Below are 19,672 nucleotides of genomic sequence, written 5' to 3'. Positions count from 1 at the left end.
TCTCAGGACTGCTACCAGTGCCACGTGCTAGTCAGAGTAGAAGTAGAAGGATATTTCAGATGAATACGTGAGGAGGAAATTCTTCACCCAGAGAGTGGTGAACCTGTGGAATTCTCTACCACAGAAGGCAGTAGAGGCCAATTCATTAGATATATTCAAGAAGGAGTTGGATATATTTCTTAAGGCTAAAGGGATATGGGGAGAAAGCAGGGACAGGGTACTGAGTTTGGATGATCAGCCATGATCGCATTGAATGGTGGAGCAGGCTCGAGAGGCCGAATGGCCTACTCCTGCTCCTATCTTCTATGTTTCTATGAAATAATGCCGCAGGAAAATCAATGCTGGAGCACTCAAAGACCCTGCTAAGAAAGCCGTATTCAGCCTGCACCTCACAAACAACCTGATGACTCCCAGTGATTCAGAGACACAGCGTGTCCACAGCGCCTGGTATGCACCGAAGGCCTCCATAATCAGCACCTGTGAAGAGACGCTCGGTCACTCGATCAAGAAACACCCAAGACTGGTTCGACGAGAACGACCAGGAGATCCAGGAGCTAATAAGCCGCAAGCGCAAGGCATTCCTGATCTGGAAACAGCAACACAACTCGAGAGCAAGAAAGCAGCTTCTCAGACGCCCAAAGGCTGAGGTCCAACAAAAAACTCGCGACCTAAAGAAGAGATGGTGGGTGGAGAAAGCGCAGGAGATCCAGCAGCTAGCCAAGAACCACAACATACGTGGATTCTTTAGCGCAGTCAAGACCATCTACGGCCCAAGCACCCAAGGTCCTACCCCACTGTGGACCAAGAACAGAGAGGTACTCATCAAGGACAGAGAGGCAGTCAGTGCACGCTGGAAGGAGCACTTCGAAGATCTCCTTAACCGCGACTCTGTCTTCGACGCGAGTGTCCTCAACTCCATCCCACAGCATGCTACCCGCCACCACCTCAGCACAACCCCAGCCCAGCATGAGGTTGAAAAGGCCATCTGACAACTGAAGAACAACAAGGCCTCAGGAGCAGATGGAATCCCTGCCAGGCACTAAAGCATGGCGGAGAAGCACTACTGGCGCGAATTCATGAGCTCATTCATCTGGAAGGAGGAGAGCATGCCAGGGGATCTCAGAGATGCTGTAATTGTGACCATCTTCAAGAAAGGTGACAAGTTCGATTGCGGTAATTACAGAGAAGTTTCCCTGCTGTCTGCCACAAGGAAAGTCATCGCAAGAATCCTCCGCAATCACCTTCTCCCAGTGGCCGAAGAGCTCCTCCCAGAGTCGCAATGCGGATTCCGCCCACTAAGGGGCACAATGGACATGATCTTCACCGCACGTCAATTACAAGAGAAATGCAGGGAACAGCGGCAACCACTGTACATGGCCTTCTTTGACCTCACAAAGGCCTTCGACACAGTCAACTGTGAGGGATTATGGAGTGTCCTCCTCAAATTCAGCTGCCCTCAAAAGTTTGTCACCATCCTCCGCCTGCTTCACGACGACATGCAAGCTGTGATCCTGACCAACAGTTTGACCACAGACTCAATTCACGTATGGACCAGGGTTAAGCAAGGCTGTGTCATCGCACCAAAGCTCTTCTCGATCTTCCTTGCTGCAATGCTCCATCTCGCCCTCAGTAAGCTCCCCGCTGGAGTGGAGCTAACTTACAGAATGAACGGGAAACTGTTCAACCTCCGTCGCCTCCAGTCCAGATCCAAGGTCGTCCCATCCTCTGTCGTTGAATTACAGTATGCAGCTTGCGTCTGCGCTCACTCGGAGGTCGAACTCCAAACCATTGTCAACACCTTCACCGAAGCGTACGAGAGCATGGGCTTTACACTAAACATCCGTAAGACAAAGGTCCTCTACCAACCTGCCCCCGCCACACAGTACTGCCCCCCCGATTATCAAAATCCACGACAAGGCCTTGGACAAGTGGACCACTTTCCATACCTCGGGAGCCTACTGTCAACAAGGGTAGACGTCGATGACAAAGTCCAACACCGCCTTCAGTGTGCCAGTGCAGTCTTCGGTCGCCTGAGGAAGAGAGTGTTTGAAGACCAGGACCTCAAACCCGGCACTAAGCTCATGGTCTACAGAGCAGCAGTGATACCCACCCTGCTGTATGCCTCAGAGACATGGACCATGTACAGCAGGCACCTCAAAGCATCAGAGAGGTACCACGAACGCTGCCTCCTCAAGATCCTGCAAATCCATTGGCAGGATAGGTGCACCAATGTCAGTGTTCTCGTTCAGGCCAACATCCCCAGCATCGAAGCTTTGGCCACGCTCGATCAGCTCCGATGGACGGGTCACATTGTCCACATGCCCGACATGAGACTCTCAAAACAAGCGCTCTACTCGGAACTCTGACACGACAAGAGAGCCCCAGGTGTGCAGAGGAAATGCTTCAAGGACACCCTCAAAACCTCCTTGAAAAAGTGCAACATCCCCACTGACACCTGGGAATCTCTGACCGCACAAAGTGGAGGAGAAGCATCCGGGAAGGTGCCGAACACCTCGAGTCTCTTCGCCGGGAGCAAGCGGAAGCCAAGCGCAAGGAGTTTTTACCCACTGTAAGACTAGGCCCTTTACGGTATCCCGGTCTGACAGTCACTTAGAGTTCGGACCCGAATCAGAATGAAGACAACGAGACAAAGATTTCCGGTTAACTAGTTCTTTACTTAAAATCAATCAAGTTTACAAGCAAGCATAAAATCAAGTTTACACGCAAGCATAAGCTTCAACGAGCAAGCATAAGCATACGTATGTACTAACACCAGCGAGTGACCAGTTCGACAGTGACTTTCTGTGCGACCGGTCAAGTCGCCCGACTCACTGCAGCAACCTCCAAGCGTTCTCTAATTGTGTCCTTTATACCCAAAACTTGGCAGGCCTACAATGCACACGTGTCTCAGACCACGTTGGCTATTGTTCAATCACTGGTATTTCTTCTGTCTCAGACCATGTTGACAATTGTTCAATCATGGGTCTCTCTTCTCCTTATCTGTCGTCAATGGGCCTCAAGGCCGCTTGCACCATGTCTGAAGGGGTTGCAGAAGTTCCTCATTGTTCAGTCAGCTTAAAGGTTTGTTTTGCAGAACTCTCGAGGTCCTGTCTGATGAGGTTGCAGAAGTTAACTAATTCTAGACAATGGACCGCTTATGCCATGTCTAAAAAGGTTACAGAAGGTAACTAAATCTGTTTAAAGGTTTGTTTGCAGAACTCTCGAAGCATGCTGGTACATTAAATTCAGCCAAGTCACAACGAACAGCAAATTATATCTTGCACCTTACTGTCTCTGTGTTGAGCACTGTCCATGGAACTTGTTTTGTTGAAGTCTAAAACTACCTTAATGTTTTCCTTTTCAGAGATGAAATCTACATTGCGCCGTCGGGTGTTCAGAAGGAGAGAATCCAGGTGTGTGATGAATTTGTTGTGGTAAAGGAAAAGAAAGAAAGGCATGTATTTATATAGCACCTTTCATGATTTCAGGATGTCCCAAAGCACTTTACAGCCAATGAAACACTTTTGAAGTGTAGTCACTGTTGTAATGTAGGCAGCCAATTTGTGCACAGCAAGCTGCCACAAACAACAATGAGATAATGACCAGGTAATCTGTTTTAGTGATGTTGGTTGAGGGAGAAATATTGACCAGGACTCCAGGGAGAACTCCCCTGCTCTTCTTCGAATAGTGCCATGGGATCTTTTACATCCACCTGAGAGGGCCTTGGTTTAACATTGCATTCAAACGACAGCACCTTTGACTGTGCAGCACTCCCTCAATACTACAATGAAGTGTCAGCTCAGATTATGTCTCTCGAGTGGAACTTGAACCCACAACCTGCTGAGTCAGAGGTGAGAGTGCTACCACTGAGCCACAGCTGGTAACACCAGCCATTAACATTTCTGTGCAGCATTTCATATTTTCCAGGAGGGATTCTCCCCTTAGATAGCAGCATGGCTGTTTAAGAGGGGCATAGAGAGAGAATCCTCATGGGGGATGAAAGAGCCTTCAGTTGGCAAGATTACTTGGGCCCCTGTTGTTTCTAATCTGTATTAATAACCTAGGTACCAAAAGTAACTCCACACTAGTCAAACATTCTGATGAGACTAACATAGAAAGATCAGTAGATGCAGTAAAAGGATGCGAAGGGAATAACAGCCAATAGCCAAGGATGCACGTCGGGTGGAGGAGCTGATTAATGGGCGAGGGTGGGGTGGGGGGGAACGTTCAGCTGCAATCTATTAAACTGGGAAAGGACAAAGGTGGGGTAGGGAGGGAAGCTGGCGTACTCTGATCTTTTGGGGGGGGGGGGGGGTGGTTGGTTGGGATGGGCCATCAAATAAATTCTGCCGGGTCAGGAAAAGCAGCACACTAAGTATATCTGAGTGGCACCAATACTGATTGCCAAGTTTAGTGTGTACCTATCATGCCCTTCCATGTATTTCAGTGCCAGGTCCCACAGCGAGATAGCGAAGCTTCTAGAGGAGCAGGGCATCTCGGACAGCAACTTCCTGATTTCCACGTTTAACACGCATGTGCAGTCACAGGAAGTTGCTGTCCGATTTACACTTTAATAACGGTGAGCGCTGTTAGCCTCACTGTTATTTCTGCCGCAAAACCGGGCCAATGTATATCTAACCAGTGCTGTTAGCAGGGTCCTTCTCTACACGAGTGATGACATCTGCACTAATCAAACATTGAAATGGTTTTTAAAATCATTTTCTTTACCCACCACACAAACTATCACCTGTTAATAGCAGAGTGAAGAGCTGGTGCATTCTGACACTGCCTGGTTAATTATATGCAGCATTTTACACTCTCATGCTGTTGACATTGTGTGGGTTGAATGAGCCCCAGCTTCAAGTGCGGGACACTTAGTTTCGATCTGCCGCTGAGACAATGATTAGTGTGGATGTGGTAAACCACTGTTTGTATTCCTGTTTGTCCTGTTTGTATTCCACTGTGTACATGCCTGGACATGCCTCGGCTGACTCCTCCCACAGGTCCTAGTATAAAGGTGACTGCTCCCCAGCCCTTGGTATCCTGGACCGGTCGACCACTCGAGGCAGACCTCCATTCTGTTGTTAATAAAAGCCTTTAGTTACTCTTCTAACTCTCAGTCTTTTATGAGTAATTGATAGCGCATCAATTTTATTAACAACATTTTTATAATGGAGAAGATCCTCACACCAGCATGCCTGGACTTAGATCATCGGGAGGCGGACTCATCCACCAAGTTTACTCACTGGCTTAAGTGTTTCGAAAAATTCCTGACCGCCTCCGAAGCAATCAAATCGGACGAGGACAAACTGGATGTCCTGACCTCCAAAGTGAACCACCGAGTGTACTCGGTCATCCAAGACGCGACCTCGTACGCGGATGCTATCAAGCTCCTCAAGGACCAGTACACGCGCCCAGTGAACGAAGTGTACGCCAGGCACCTCCTGGGGAGTCGTAAACAACAACCTGGGGAATCGACCGTGGAATACCTTCAGGCACTGTCTGTGCTTGGCCGGGCCTGTGGTTGTAAGGATGTAAAGGCCGCCGTGTACACAGAGGAACTTATCCGGGACGCTTTTGTAGCGGGCCACAGATCCAATTACACCCGACAGCGACTGTTGGAGCAGAGTGACCTCGACCTCAACAAGGCCTCTGAACTCGCACTATCGTTGGATGCAGCCTACCAGGGCATGGATGCCTACTCCTCTGCACCGTGGACGCCGCGGGGAATGACAGCCTGGGACACGGTAGGACCGCCTCATAGCGCCGTGCCACCCCAGCCACACCCCAACAACGGCCCAACTACCGCAGCAGTGTCCCAAGGCCAGACAGCAGTGCCCCAAGGCCAGAAATGCTACTTCTGTGGCCAGGCAAAACACCCCAGAGCGCGCTGCCCGGCGAAAAACGCGATCTGCTCGGGCTGCGGGAAGAAGGGACACTACGCTAGCGTCTGCAGGGCCAAAGCCACCCCGAACCCCAGCAGCGCCGCGTGTGGGCCATGCGGGCCGCCATTTTGGACCTCCCCGGCCGTGTGCGAATCACCGGTACAGCAGCCATTTTGGACGCCTCCAGCCACATGGGGATCATGGACGCCGCCATCTTGGACGACAGCCGGGACGCAGCAGGCCCCCGACACCGCCTCATCTGATACCCGCAGCGACACACCGACCCCTACGCTGGCATCCGTTACACTGGACCAAGCGAGACCGCACCAACTGGCCAGTTCCACAATGGACATTAAGGTAAATGGTCACGATACAATCTGCCTTTTTGACTCTGGGAGCACGGAGAGCTTCATCCACCCCGACACGGTGCGGCGTTGCTCTCTCCCAGTCCTGCCTGCGCAACAGCGGATTTCTATGGCCTCCGAGTCCCAGTCGGCGGACATCGGCGGCTACTGCGTGGTGACACTCGTAGTAGACGGGACCGTGTACGATCATTTTAAACTTCTGGTCCTGCCTGACCTCTGCGCTGCCGTCCTGCTGGGGTTAGATTTTCAGTGCCACCTTAAAAGTGTTACGATGGCGTACGGTGGACCCCTACCCCCACTCACAGTCCGCAGCCAGCAGCTTCCAAATTGCCCGCCGCGCACCAGGTGCAACCTCTCCACACTCAGAGTCACCCCCCCACCACTGTTTGCTAACCTCACCCCCGACTGTAAGCCCATCGCCACAAAGAGCAGGCGATACAGTGCCGGGGACAGGGTTTTCATTAAAACCGAAGTGGAGCGGCTCCTGAAAGAAGGGATTATTGAGGGCAGCACCAGCCCCTGGCGAGCCCAGGTTGTGGTCGTTAAGACCAGCGAGAAGCAGCGCCTGGTCATCGACTACAGCCAGACAATAAATCGCTACACCCTGCTGGACGCCTACCCACTCCCCCGTATAGCTGATATGGTCAACCAGATCGCGCAGTACCGCGTCTTCTCGACCATTGACCTGAAATCAGCGTACCACCAGCTCCCCATCCGCCCTGAGGACCGCCAGTACACTGCCTTTGAGGCAAACGGCCGCCTCTATCACTTCCTTAGGGTTCCCTTTGGCGTCACCAACGGGGTCTCCATCTTCCAAAGGGAGACGGACCGGATGGTAGATCAAAATGCGTTGCAGGCCACTTTCCCATATCTGGACAATGTGACCATCTGCGGCCGTGACTTGCAGGACCATGACGCAAACCTCAAAAAATTCCTCCGCACCGCCCAACTCCTAAACCTGACATATAACAAGGAGAAGTGCATATTCCGCACAAACCGCCTCGCCATCCTTGGCTGTGTTGTGGAACACGGAGTCATCGGCCCCGACCCCGACCGGATGCGTCCCCTTATGGAACTTCCACTGCCCCACTGCCTCAAGGCCCTGAAGAGGTGCCTAGGGTTTTTCTCCTATTACGCCCAGTGGGTCCCCTACTATGCGGACAAGGCCCGTCCGCTGATCAAGTCCACCTCTTTTCCCTTGACGGCAGAGGCCCGCTTAGCCTTCCACCGTATCAAGGAGGACATTGCCAAAGCCACCATGCACGCAGTGGACGAATCCATCCCCTTCCAGGTGGAAAGCGACGCGTCCGACTTTGCCCTGGCCGCTACCCTCAATCAGGCGGGGAGACCCGTGGCCTTCTTTTCACGAACCCTCCAAGGCCCGGAGACCAGACACTCCACTGTTGAGAAGGAGGCCCAGGCGATTGTGGAGGCTGTGCGTCATTGGAGGCACTACCTGGCCGGAAAACGATTTACCCTGCTCACTGACCAGCGTTCAGTTGCTTTTATGTTTAACAACAAGCAGAGGGGCAAAATCAAAAATGACAAGATCTTGAGGTGGAGAATCGAACTTTCCACCTACAACTACGAGATCTTGTACCGGCCCGGGAAGCTAAATGAACCCCCGGATGCGCTATCGCGTGGCACCTGCGCCAGCGCGCAGATCGATAGACTACGGGTCCTCCACAATGACCTCTGCCACCCGGGGGTCACCAGGTTCTTCCACCTCATCAAGGCCCGCAACCTGCCTTACTCTATTGAGGAGGTCAGGACCATGACCAGGAACTGCCAAGTCTGCGCTGAGTGCAAACCACACTTTTATAGACCAGACAGGGCCCACCTGATAAAAGCCACTCGCCCCTTCGAGCGCCTGAGCGTTGATTTTAAAGGGCCTCTCCCCTCCTCCGACCGCAATGTGTACTTCCTCAATATTATTGATGAGTACTCCCGTTTCCCGTTCGCCTTCCCCTGCCCGGACATGACCAGTGCCACGGTCATTAAATGTCTGAACAGCCTCTTCACCCTGTTCGGCTTCCCCAGCTATATCCATAGCGACCGGGGCTCATCGTTTATGAGCGACGAACTCCGTCAGTACCTGCTAACTAGGGGTATTGCCACAAGCAGGACCACCAGTTACAACCCCCGGGGGAACGGACAGGTGGAAAGAGAAAATGCGACAGTTTGGAAGGCCGTCCTGCTAGCCTTAAAGTCTAGGGGCCTTCCAACCTCCCGCTGGCAGGATGTGCTCCCCGATGCGCTCCACTCTATTCGGTCACTGCTCTGCACTGCCACTAACGCCACCCCTCATGAGAAAATGTTCGTCTTCCCAAGGAAGTCCACATCAGGGACATCGCTACCGCCATGGCTGACGTCCCCAGGGCCGGTCCTACTGAGAAGACACGTGAGGACCCATAAAACGGACCCCCTGGTCGAGAGGGTCGACCTCCTCCACGCCAACCCCCAGTATGCTTACATCGCATACCCGGACGGGCGGGAGGACACAGTCTCCATAAGAGACCTTGCACCCTCGGGGTCCACAGTAACCCACTACCCACTACCACCCCCCCCCACGATCCGATATCCAGCCCCAGCAGACGGCAGGCCTGGGCCCCGCGACCCGCTCGACATCTACGAGGACGACACGCCTGTGCCACAGCCTACGCTGGACTCGACGCCGGAAGCTTCACTACCCCTGCCGTCGCCACGCCGATCACAGCGGCAGACAAGACCTCCGGAGAGACTCCAATACACTAACTTTTAATACACTTCACCCCGCCGGACTCAATTTTAAACAAGGGGTGAATGTGGTAAACCACTGTTTGTATTCCTGTTTGTCCTGTTTGTATTCCACTGTGTACATGCCTGGACATGCCTCGGCTGACTCCTCCCACAGGTCCTAGTATAAAGGTGACTGCTCCCCAGCCCTTGGTATCCTGGACCGGTCGACCACTCGAGGCAGACCTCCATTCTGTTGTTAATAAAAGCCTTTAGTTACTCTTCTAACTCTCAGTCTTTTATGAGTAATTGATAGCGCATCAGTGGATCAGCTTCAGATGATATGAGAAGTCTGTCAGTCCAAATCTAAATGGTTCGTGTTTGTTTAAAGCCATTCTGCACTGGTGATTGGAAAATCGAAATCCAAGCTGAGGGAGATTGAGTTTTTCTCTCCGCATCGTTCCCTCTCCATACCTGACTGTTGTATACCTCGAGGAGTATGTTCCATTTAAAGTTGCTGTGCTCTGTAATTGAATGAAGTTAAAGGAGCTATGCCTTTCACTTTCTCGTACCTTTTGTTTCAAAATGTATAACTGTGTGGGAGGAATCAGTAACCATAAAGCACAGAATGTGTATTGTTAGTGAGAATTCAGCACATACGACTCTGAAACACCAACCCAACAGGCAGGCTGGCAGTTAGTACTAGATCAGAACTAACTCTCACTGCCCTCTGTCCTGAGTGATGGTGCTTAACAGTCTGTCCAATTCAGTGCTGCTAAATTCCGCTGACTCTCTTGCAGCCTGATGATATGTTTGTCTGTGACATCGAAGAACGTGACATCTCTGGCCCTCCACTCTCGAAGAAGTTAAAGAAAAGTCAATGCACACCTCTCTTTATGAATGCATACACCATGCGAGGTAAGGAGTCTGTGCACAGCGCCTTTCAAAATGCTGCATGTTGCTTCTGAATTGGAATACACACACTGTATGAGAGGACATGCTGCCTTTCATTTGGTATGTGTACACTATGAGAGAGTGCATGCTGCCTCTTGTTTGCAGTATATAAAACAGGTGAGATAGTACATGCCTCTGAATTGGCGGGCGCGCGCTCCGAACTGGCGAGCACGCGCTCTGAACTGGCGGGCACGCGCTCCGAACTGGCGAGCACGCGCTCCGAATTGGAGTGTACACATTATCCTCCAGCCCAGTCCCTTGGAGATGGAATGCCCCACATTGGTGTAATAGCCGAAACAATTGAGCTTCTCCATCTCTGACCATTTGGTAGGGTTGAAGGTGGTCTAATACATAATTAATATATTTTGAGTGCATTTTTATTTGATAATCTGCAAATCTCAACAGCATTATATTTCGTACGCCATTAAGGCACCAACTATAATGCAGCAAAAGCAGACTCCCCTTCAAGGTTGAAACAATTCTGCCATCAAATGTGTACAACTTATTCAAGGTATCAAATCCCATCGGTTTCAGCTTGTGTTGGTGGAAGACACTGAAAATGAATGTAACTGTCCATCAAGTTTGATTTTCTCTGATCAGCTGCCTCCCTTTCTTCCACCCTTACCTCAAACAGCCCATGGATTTCTTTGTCTCTAAGATGAAAACCATTTGTGCAGCTGCCGCTGCAGTTTCCTCCTCCTGTTTCTGCCCCCGGCCACATCCTGGCATTCTGTTTGACCCTGAGCTGAGCTTTAAGCCATCACCAAGACTGCTTATTTGCACTTTTACAACATTGATTATCATTGCCCCTACTTCAAGCCCTCGACTGCTGAAGTCCATTTGTCACCTCCAGACTTGACTACTCAACACTCTCCTTGCTAACTTCACAAATTCTGTTTTCATAAACTCCAACTTGTTCAAAACTCCGCCGTACATATCCTGTCCGACACCAAGTTCTGCTCGCCCATCACCCTTGACCTTGCTGACCTGCACTAGCTCCTCCCTATCCACGATCTCATTCAATTCAAATCCTCCATGTCCTCGAATGTAAATCCCTTCATGGCTTTGCCCACTGCCTCTACGCCTGCAATCTCCTCCAATACAATAGCTCTCCCCCCGGCCCTGAACACTCTGTTTCTCTCGCTCTGTTCTGCTCTGCAACCGTTTCCTTTCAACTCTTCAGCTATCTTGGTTACACTCTTTGAAATCTCCTCCCTAAGCTTTTCTGCCTTTGTGCCTCTATTAGGAACATTTTATAGTACCAGGAGTAGGCCTTTCAGCCCATCAAGCCTGTTCCGCCATTCATGGTTGATCTTTTTCTTAACTCAATCCACCTGACTTGGCTCCATATCCTTTTATACCCTTGTCTCGCAAAAATCTATTGATCTCAGTTTTAAAATCATTAATTGAGCTAGTATCTACTGCTTTTTGTGGGAGAAACTTCCACACTTCTACCACCCTTTGCATGAAGAAGTGTTTCCTAACTTCTTTCCTGAACGGCCTGGCTCTGATTTTAAGGTTAGGTCCCCTTGTCCTAGACTCCGCCACCAGCGGAAAAAGGTTCTCTATCTACCATATCAATTCCTTTCAAAATCCAAAAAACCCTTAACCTTTTTTATTCAAGGGAATACAAGCCTTTTTTATGTAATCTCTCCTCATAATCTAACCCTTGGAGCCCTGGTAACATTCTGGTGAATCTGCGCTGCACTCCTTCCATGGCCAGTCTACCCTTTCTGAGGCCCAGAACTGCACACAGTACTCCAGGTGTGGTCTAACCAGGGCTATGTACAGCTGTGGCAAAACTTTCTCCCCTTTATATTATATTCTAGCCCTCTAGTTATAAAAGCAAACATTCCATTAGCCTTTTTTGATTATTTTTTGTACCTGACTACTACATTTTAGTGATACATGGACCCCCAACTCTCTTTGTACCTCCACTGTTCCTGGCTTTTCACCATTTAAATAATACTCAGATCTATCTTTTTTGGTCCAAAATGGATGACTGCACACTTATGCTTTCAGATCCATCTGCTACAGTTTTGCCCACTCACTTAATCTGTCAATGCCTCTCTGTAATTTTATGCTCACGTCTACAATACTTACTAAGCCACCAGTCTTTGTGTCATCGGCAAACCTGGATATTTGGCTCTCTAATGGGCTATCAAAGTCATTAATAAATATAGTGAATAGTTGAAGCCCCAGCACAGATCCTTGTGGGACATCACTAGCCACTTCCTTCCAATTCAAGTACATATCCATTATCCCTACTCTCAGTCTTCTACCGCCTAACCAATCTCCTGACCAGGTCAATAATTTGCCTTCAATTCCATGAGCTTCACTTTTAGCTAACAATATCCATAGACATTTCCCTGTCTACTACTTCAGTTACTTCCTATTCACCTCAATACCATCTCTTTAACCCAGCTTTCCTGATCTTTTCCTTCCTGGCTCCATGTCTGTTTTCCATATGCCTATTTGTGAAATGCCTTGGGACATTTACAGTATTAAAAGTGCTATGTAAATGCAAGTTGTTTCTTTAATAAAGGGACATTATTGATGTAGAACAATTCATCATCCTGGGAAAAAAACAACAAAAACCTGCATTTATATCACGCCTTTAACATAGTGAAACATCCCAAGGTGCTTCACAGGAGCGTAATCAGACAAAAGTTGACACCGAGCCACATGAGATATTAGGACAAGTTGGTCAAAGAGGTAGATTTTAAGGAGCGTCTTGAAGGAGTAGAGAGCCAAAGAGGTTTAGGGAGGGAATTCCTGAGCTTAGACAGCTGAAGGCACGACCTCCAATGGTGGGGCAAAGGAAATCGGGGATGTACAAGAGGCCAGAATTGGAGGAATTAAGATTTCTCGGAAGGTTGTAGGCTGGAGATGGTTACGGAGATGAGGAGGGGCGAGGCCATGGAGGGATTTGAACACAAGGATGAGAATTTTCAATTTGAGGCATAGCTGGACATCAAAGCTATAGTGATTTATTTCCCTCTCATCAACACCAGTACTGTGCATTTCTTTAAATAAGATGTTGTGCTGAATGTTCTGTTCCATGTATTTGGGAGTTTGTATGAAGTGCTGATTATAATTCTACAGGATCTGGAGCAGTCATACACACGCATTCCAAAGCTGCTGTCATGGCAACCCTCCTCTTCCCAGGAAAGGAGTTTCAAATTACACACCAAGAAATGATTAAAGGAATCAGGAAATGTAAATCCGGAGGCTCTTACAGGTACTGTACTCCTCAGTGAGTGTTATGCTGACCACAAATCCCATGCCATTTCACTGAATCCTGCTAATGAACCAATAGTATCATTCCTTTTTTTTCTTTTAAACTAGCAGCAGTAACTTGTGGGTGGCATAGTGAGTAGGAGGATTGCTTTGCATCCAGGCCTGCCCGATACTCAACTCATAGGTGATGTGATGGGGTGAGCAGAATTTTCCCCCTTTCCTGCTGATAATCTTTGGTAAAGCATTGGCAAACAGCGGGATTGCAGCGGTTACAGTAGAGGATTTCTGTTGCGGGCTAAATGCAAACAGTTTTTATTTAACAGTGACGTGGGAGTAACAGCAGCGCGAGGAAGGCTTAGAGAGCTGCATTTCTAGAATGTGAGGTGAGCTGCCTGTCGAGGATGTTAGTTATTTTTACAGTGCCTTTCACACAATGAAGTAGCCTAGGCCAATAACAAGGGTACGGTCAAGAGTTAGAGGAGGTGACAAAGCGGCATGGACACCTCCTGGGAGAGAAAGAAGCTTGAGCAGACACTGGCTGCAAAACAATGGCAGTCTCTGAAGTCAGCAGGAATTGCTGGGAATCTGATAAAAGACTATGTGGGCAGAGAAACAGGGCCACGACTGCTTAGTGCCATTTCAGCTTTCACTTGTCCCCTATCAGCTAGCCTAAAGTCTCTAGTACATCCTAAACACCCTATGCAGAGGAAATGTGGGCCTGGGCTTGGTGAAGATCACAGACTCCAGTGTGAGAGCAGTGTCCATTTTATCCTAGTTACACCCACACAGCCAAGTGAGTGCTAAAGATAATGGCCCAGAACTTCGGGTCTCCACGGGTGAGTACGCACGGGGTACTCACCCGTAAGCCCAATGGAAGTGCCGGTTCCCTGCATGCACTGTGCATGCGCGGGAAACCGGCCCTTCCGTTCCCCTGAAAGCAGGGGTTTAGAGTTCGAATGCGTGCGCCGGAGAGGCACATGGAACTTAGGTTTTTTTTGCAGGGTTCTCCGGGAGGGTAAGTCTGCAGAAGTTACACGTTTAAAAAGCAGGTGTAAGGCCTGCTTTTTACAAGGTAAGTGGTGAATTAATTAAAATTAAAACATTTTTTCCACAGGTTTATTATTTTTAAATACTTTAAAGCAAAGTAAGTTTATTTTTAGCCCCGTTAGAAAATAAATTATTTTTTTCAAAAATTTAAATTATTGTTTAAAAGTTATTTCATGTAATTTATAGTTTATTTTAAAAATGTGATTTAAAAAAAAAATTTATTTGAAGATTTAGTGATGTTTTGGGGCCCGTATTATTTATAAGTTTTGAAAGCTCTTCCTGTCAAACTTATGAATGGAGCATTCCCTGCTCCGATTGGCTCTCCATGGCCCACGTGATCCCAGGGGACGCATCGAACTAACTGCGCCCCTGGGATACGCAAGCACTGCGCGCCGGCAGTTGGAGCAGGCCCAGGATCGGAATTCCACGCGGGCCCACAGCTCAACGGCCAGCGCGCAAGGCAAGTGCAGGTCGGGGGCTTACACCCGCGGGAAGCCCCCGACCCGAATTTCTGGGCCAATAAATATAAAGATAATCAATATAGCTACACGTCAGCAATAGGAATTGGTGGCTTAGTTCTTTATTCTTTTATTTAGCATGTTTTTTGGAATTAAATAAAGGAAATTGGGGTCCTTGCTACTTTAAACTGAGTCATTTTTGGATCTTTGGGATTGTCAGTTTTTAAGAAGTTAATTCTTAGTATGTGGGTGTTGCTGGCAAGGCCAGCATTTGTTGCCCATCCCTGGCTGCCCTTGAGAAGGTGGTGAGCCGCCGCCTTGAACCGTTGCAGTCGTGCGGTGAAGGTGCTTCCACCATGCTGTTCGGTAGAAGCCTAGTTAGCTGAAGTCTGTAAATTTCCTGTATCTTGTTGAAGGAATTTGACAGTATGAAATCATTGCGCAAATTCAAAGACAAGGGAAATTGTTTTCTTGTTCGGCAGGTATGATGAACTGCTGGTGATCCCCATTATAGAGAATACACCAGAAGAGAAGGACCTGAAGGAGCGAATGGCTCGTGCCATGGATGAATACCCAGACACCTGCGCTGTACTGGTTCGTCGCCATGGCGTCTACGTGTGGGGGAAGACATGGCAAAATGCTAAAACAATGTGAGTGACGGTGGATAGGCAATGGCTAACATTTAAGGAACGAATGGACGAACTGCAACAGTTATACATTCCTTTCTGGCGCAAAAACACAAAAGGAAAAGCGGCCCAACCATGGCTAACAAAAGAAATTAAGGATCGTATTAGATCCAAAGAGGAGTCATATAAATTTGCCAGAAAATGTAGCAAGCCTGAGGATTGGGAGCAGTTTAGAGTTCAGCAAAAAAGGACCAAGAGATTGATTAAGAGGGGAAAAATAGAATATGAGCGTAAACTTGCAAGGAACATAAAAGCGGATTGTAAAAGCTTCTACAAGTATGTAAAAAGAAAAAGATTAGTGAAGACAAATATAGGTCCCTTACAGTCAGAAACGGGAGAATTTATAATGGGGAACAAGGAAATGGCAGAGCAATTAAACAAATACTTTACCAATACAAACAAAGATGTTTTATAAATATATTAAGAGTAAGAGGATAACTAAAGAAAGGGTAGGGCCTATTAGAGATTATGAGGGTAATCTGTGTGTGGAGACGGGAGACGTCGGTAGGGTTCTTAATGAATACTTTGCGTCTGTTTTCACAAAGGAGGGGGGCAAAGCAGACATTGCTATCGGGGGGGGGGAGGAGTGTGAAATATTAGATGAAATAAACCTAGTGAGAGAGGAAGTATTAAGGGGTTTAGCAGCTTTAAAAGTGGATAAATCACCAGGCCCAGATGAAATGTATCCCAGGCTGTTAAGCGAAGCAAAAGAGGAAATAGCAGAGGTCCTGACCATCACTTTTTAATCCTCTATGACTTCAGGTGTGGTACTGGAGGACTGCTAATGTAGTACCCTTGTTTAAAAAGGGAGAAAAGGATAGACCGAATAATTACAGGCCAGTCAGCCTAACCTCGGAGGTGGGAAAATTATTGGAAAGAATTCTGAAGGACAGGATAAATCTTCATTTAGAAAGACACGGATTAATCAAGGATAGTCAGCACGGATTTGTTAAGGGAAGGTCGTGTCTGACAAACTTGATTGAATTTTTTGAGGAGGTAACAAGGAGGGTAGATGAGGGTAGTGCGTTTGATGTAGTGTATATGGACTTTAGCAAGGCTTTTGACAAAGTTCCACATGGCAGACTGATCACGAAGTTAAAAGTCCATGGATCCAAGGCAAAGTGTCAAGTTGGATTCAAAACTGGCTCGGAGACAGGAAGCAGAGGGTAATGGTTGATGGGTGTTTTTGTGACTGGAAGGCTGTTTCCAGTGGGGTTTTGCGGGGCTCAGTACGAGGTCCCTTGCTTTTTGTGGTATATATCAATGATCTTGACTTGAATATAGGGGGTATGATTAAGAAGTTTGCAGATGATACTAAAATCGGCTGTGTAGTTGATACTGAAGAAGGAAGCTGTAGACTGCAGGAAGATATCAATAAATTGGTCAGGTGGGCAAATGGAATTCAATCCGGAGAAGTGTGAGGTAATGCATTTGGGGAGGGCTAACAAGGAAAGGGAGGAATTTAAGGAAATTAGTATTAGTAAAGAAAAATAGTGCTGGAGTAATTAATGGGACTGAAAGCTGATAAGTGCCCAGGGCCTGATAATCTGCATCCCAGAGTACTAAAAGAGGTAGCCATGGAAATAGTGGATGCATTGGTTGTCATCTTCCAAAATTCTATAGATTATCAAACAGTTCCTGCAGATTGGAGGGTGGCAAATGTAACCCCACTATTTAAAAAAGGAGGGAGAGAGAAAACGGGGAAGTACAGACCGGTTAGCCTAACATCAGTAGTAGGGAAAATGCTAGAGTCTATTATAAAGGATGTGATAACAGGACACTTAGAAAATATCATCGAGATTAGACAAAGTCAACATGGATTTATGAAAGGGAAATCGTGTTTGACAAATCTAATGGAGTTTTTGAGGATGTAACTGGTAGAATAGATAAGGGAGAACCAGTGGATGTGGTGTATTTGGATTTTCAGAAGGCCTTTGATAAAGTCCCACATAGAGGTTAGTGTGCAAAATTAAAGCACATGGGATTGGGGGTAATATACTGGCATGGATTGAAAATTGGTTGACAGACAGGAAACAGAGAGTAGGAATAAATGGGTCTTTTTCGGGTTGGCAGGCGGTGACTAGTGGGGTACCGCAGGGATCAGTGCTTGGGCCCCAACTATTCACAATATATATCAATGATTTGGATGAGGGAACCACATGTAAAATTTCCAGGTTTGCTGACGACATGAAACTAGGTGGGATTGTGAGTTGTGAGGAGGATGCAAAGAGGCTTCAAGGCGATTTAGACAAGTTGAGTGAGTGGGCAAATACATGGCAGATGCAGTATAACGTGGATAAATGTGAAGTTATCCACTTCGGTAGGAATAACAGAAAGGTAGAGTATTATTTAAATGGTGATAGATTGGGAAATGCTGATGTACAAAGGGACCTGGGTGTCCTTGCACACCAGTCACTGAAAGCAAACATGCAGGTGCAGCAAGCAGTTAGGAAAGCAAATGGTATGTTGGCCTTCATTTCAAGAGGATTTGAGCACAGGAGCAAGGATGTCTTACTACAGTTGTACAGGGCGTGCAGCGAAGGTTCACCAGACTGATTGCTGGGATGGCAGGACTGTCGTATGAGGAGAGATTGGGTCGACTAGGCCTGTATTCACTAGAGTTTAGAAGAATGAGAGGGGATCTCATTGAAACGTATAAAATTCTGACGGGGCTAGACCGACTGGATGCAGGGAGGATGTTTCCCCTGGCTGGGGGCTCTAGAACGAGGGGTCACAGTCTCAGGACACGGGGTAGAACATTTAGGACTGAGATGAGGAGAAATTTCTTCACTCAGAGGGTGGTGAACCTGTGGAATTCTCTACCACAGAAGGCTGTGGAGGCCAAATCACTGAATATATTTAAGGAGATAGATAGATTTCTAGACACAAAAGGCATCAAGGGGTATGGGGAGAGAGCGGGAATATGGTATTGAGATAGAGGATCAGCCATGATCATATTGAATGGCGGAGGAGGCTCGAAGGGCCGAATGGCCCACTCCTGCTCCTATTTTTCTATGTTTCTATGAGTGCAGTCTGTGCCGGTTACCATGTTCATTATCCCCAAGCGCTGTACGTTAACCCTATTCACTTCCATGTCTCCCTCCTCCCTCTGCAGGTGCGAGTGCTATGACTATCTGTTTGATATTGCTGTGCAAATGAAACAATGCGGCCTTGACCCATCTCAGCAGCCAATGGCGAAAAAGGGCATCATCTAAAATCAGCAGTCAGGAAATACCTTTGGCCCATAGCAGGGCTATGCTGTAAATCTAAAGCCATGTACACATGATGCAAATGACTTTCTGACGAAGGGTTTCGACCCGAAACGTTGACTCTGTTTCTCTCTCCACGGATGTTGCCTGGCCTGCTGGGTTTTTCCAGCATTTTCTGTTGTCTTTGATCACTCACTGTTGCATGAACTTTAGAACCTGGCTTACCATGTCAGCGGAGCTGAACCACTGTATGGGTGAATATTCACACTGGATGGCAGATATCCATGTGCGGATTGTTTTATGCGATTGTATGCCATTGTCTCCTAATCACGAACATCAGACTCGACAAAATTAGTTGAATGTTTTATAGTTAATCCGAATAGCCTTTGCCAGGAGTCTGCTCTGTTGTAAGTGGCTACCAAACTCTCATTAGGCACATCAACCCCAAGCCCTCAGCATTCAGTCATTATACTTATTACAAGGGCACTCTTGACAGGAAGTAATCAGTGAGCTATTGAATCCTACAAGTCCTTTCCTACAGCTAACTTTAAATTAATTGTATCAAGCTGTCATTGGCTCTAAGTATATCTAACACTGAGCCGTGGCTTATCTGAAAATTCAACTGTAGCTTCATACATACAAATACTGAACCAGTCTGAGCTGTTAAGATGCACTGTGCGTCCCTTTTGTAGCCCTGGATTTCATATTTTTAATCGTTTGAAATAAATTTGCAGTAATTAAATGTCCTGGATTTTATTAAATGGCTGTCGTATTACTGAGTTGCCTGCTGGTGGCGCCAGCACTCTGAGTCACTTCTGCCGGGAGTTCTCATACGAACATGCGTCTGCAATTCAACCCCTCGAGCCTGTTCCACCATTCTCCAAGATGTTTCTGCTCTCACTCCATTTGGATTGTACACACGGTCCTTAGAATACTGCAGCACCTCAAAGTCAGTTTCTTTGACATGCCAGCCCAAATTCTGCAGCAAGAGAATGTAGATTCTGCAGCACAGTATCAAGTGGTGTACTCATATTTATGCCTTCACAAAAGCGTAAAGAAAGAACTGTCATTTATATAACGCCTTTCACAACCTCAGGACATCCCAAAGCACTT

At 47.7% G+C, this 19,672-nt stretch overlaps 1 protein-coding gene across 2 annotated transcripts in view; it reads left to right on the top strand.

Annotated features, from left to right (window-relative positions):
* The window catches only part of apip (APAF1 interacting protein), a 56,303-nt gene extending 36,983 nt beyond the window's left edge, over positions 1-19,320 (top strand). For both annotated transcript variants that reach the window (XM_086007533.1, XM_086007532.1), the window contains exons 3-7: positions 3,365-3,413; positions 9,766-9,883; positions 13,025-13,160; positions 15,147-15,314; positions 18,466-19,320. In XM_086007533.1, coding sequence (XP_085863659.1) covers positions 3,365-3,413; positions 9,766-9,883; positions 13,025-13,160; positions 15,147-15,314; positions 18,466-18,565 — 571 coding nt within the window. In that variant the 3' untranslated portion in view covers positions 18,566-19,320. The remainder of the gene's footprint in view (positions 1-3,364; positions 3,414-9,765; positions 9,884-13,024; positions 13,161-15,146; positions 15,315-18,465) is intronic.
* The last annotated feature ends 352 nt before the right edge of the window (positions 19,321-19,672 follow it).

This window comes from Somniosus microcephalus, chromosome 15, assembly GCF_052327205.1.
Source record: "Somniosus microcephalus isolate GS21.2 chromosome 15, FLI_Smic_1.0, whole genome shotgun sequence".
NCBI classification, from domain to species: domain Eukaryota; kingdom Metazoa; phylum Chordata; class Chondrichthyes; order Squaliformes; family Somniosidae; genus Somniosus; species Somniosus microcephalus.
This window is presented reverse-complemented; position numbering and strand designations above follow the sequence as displayed.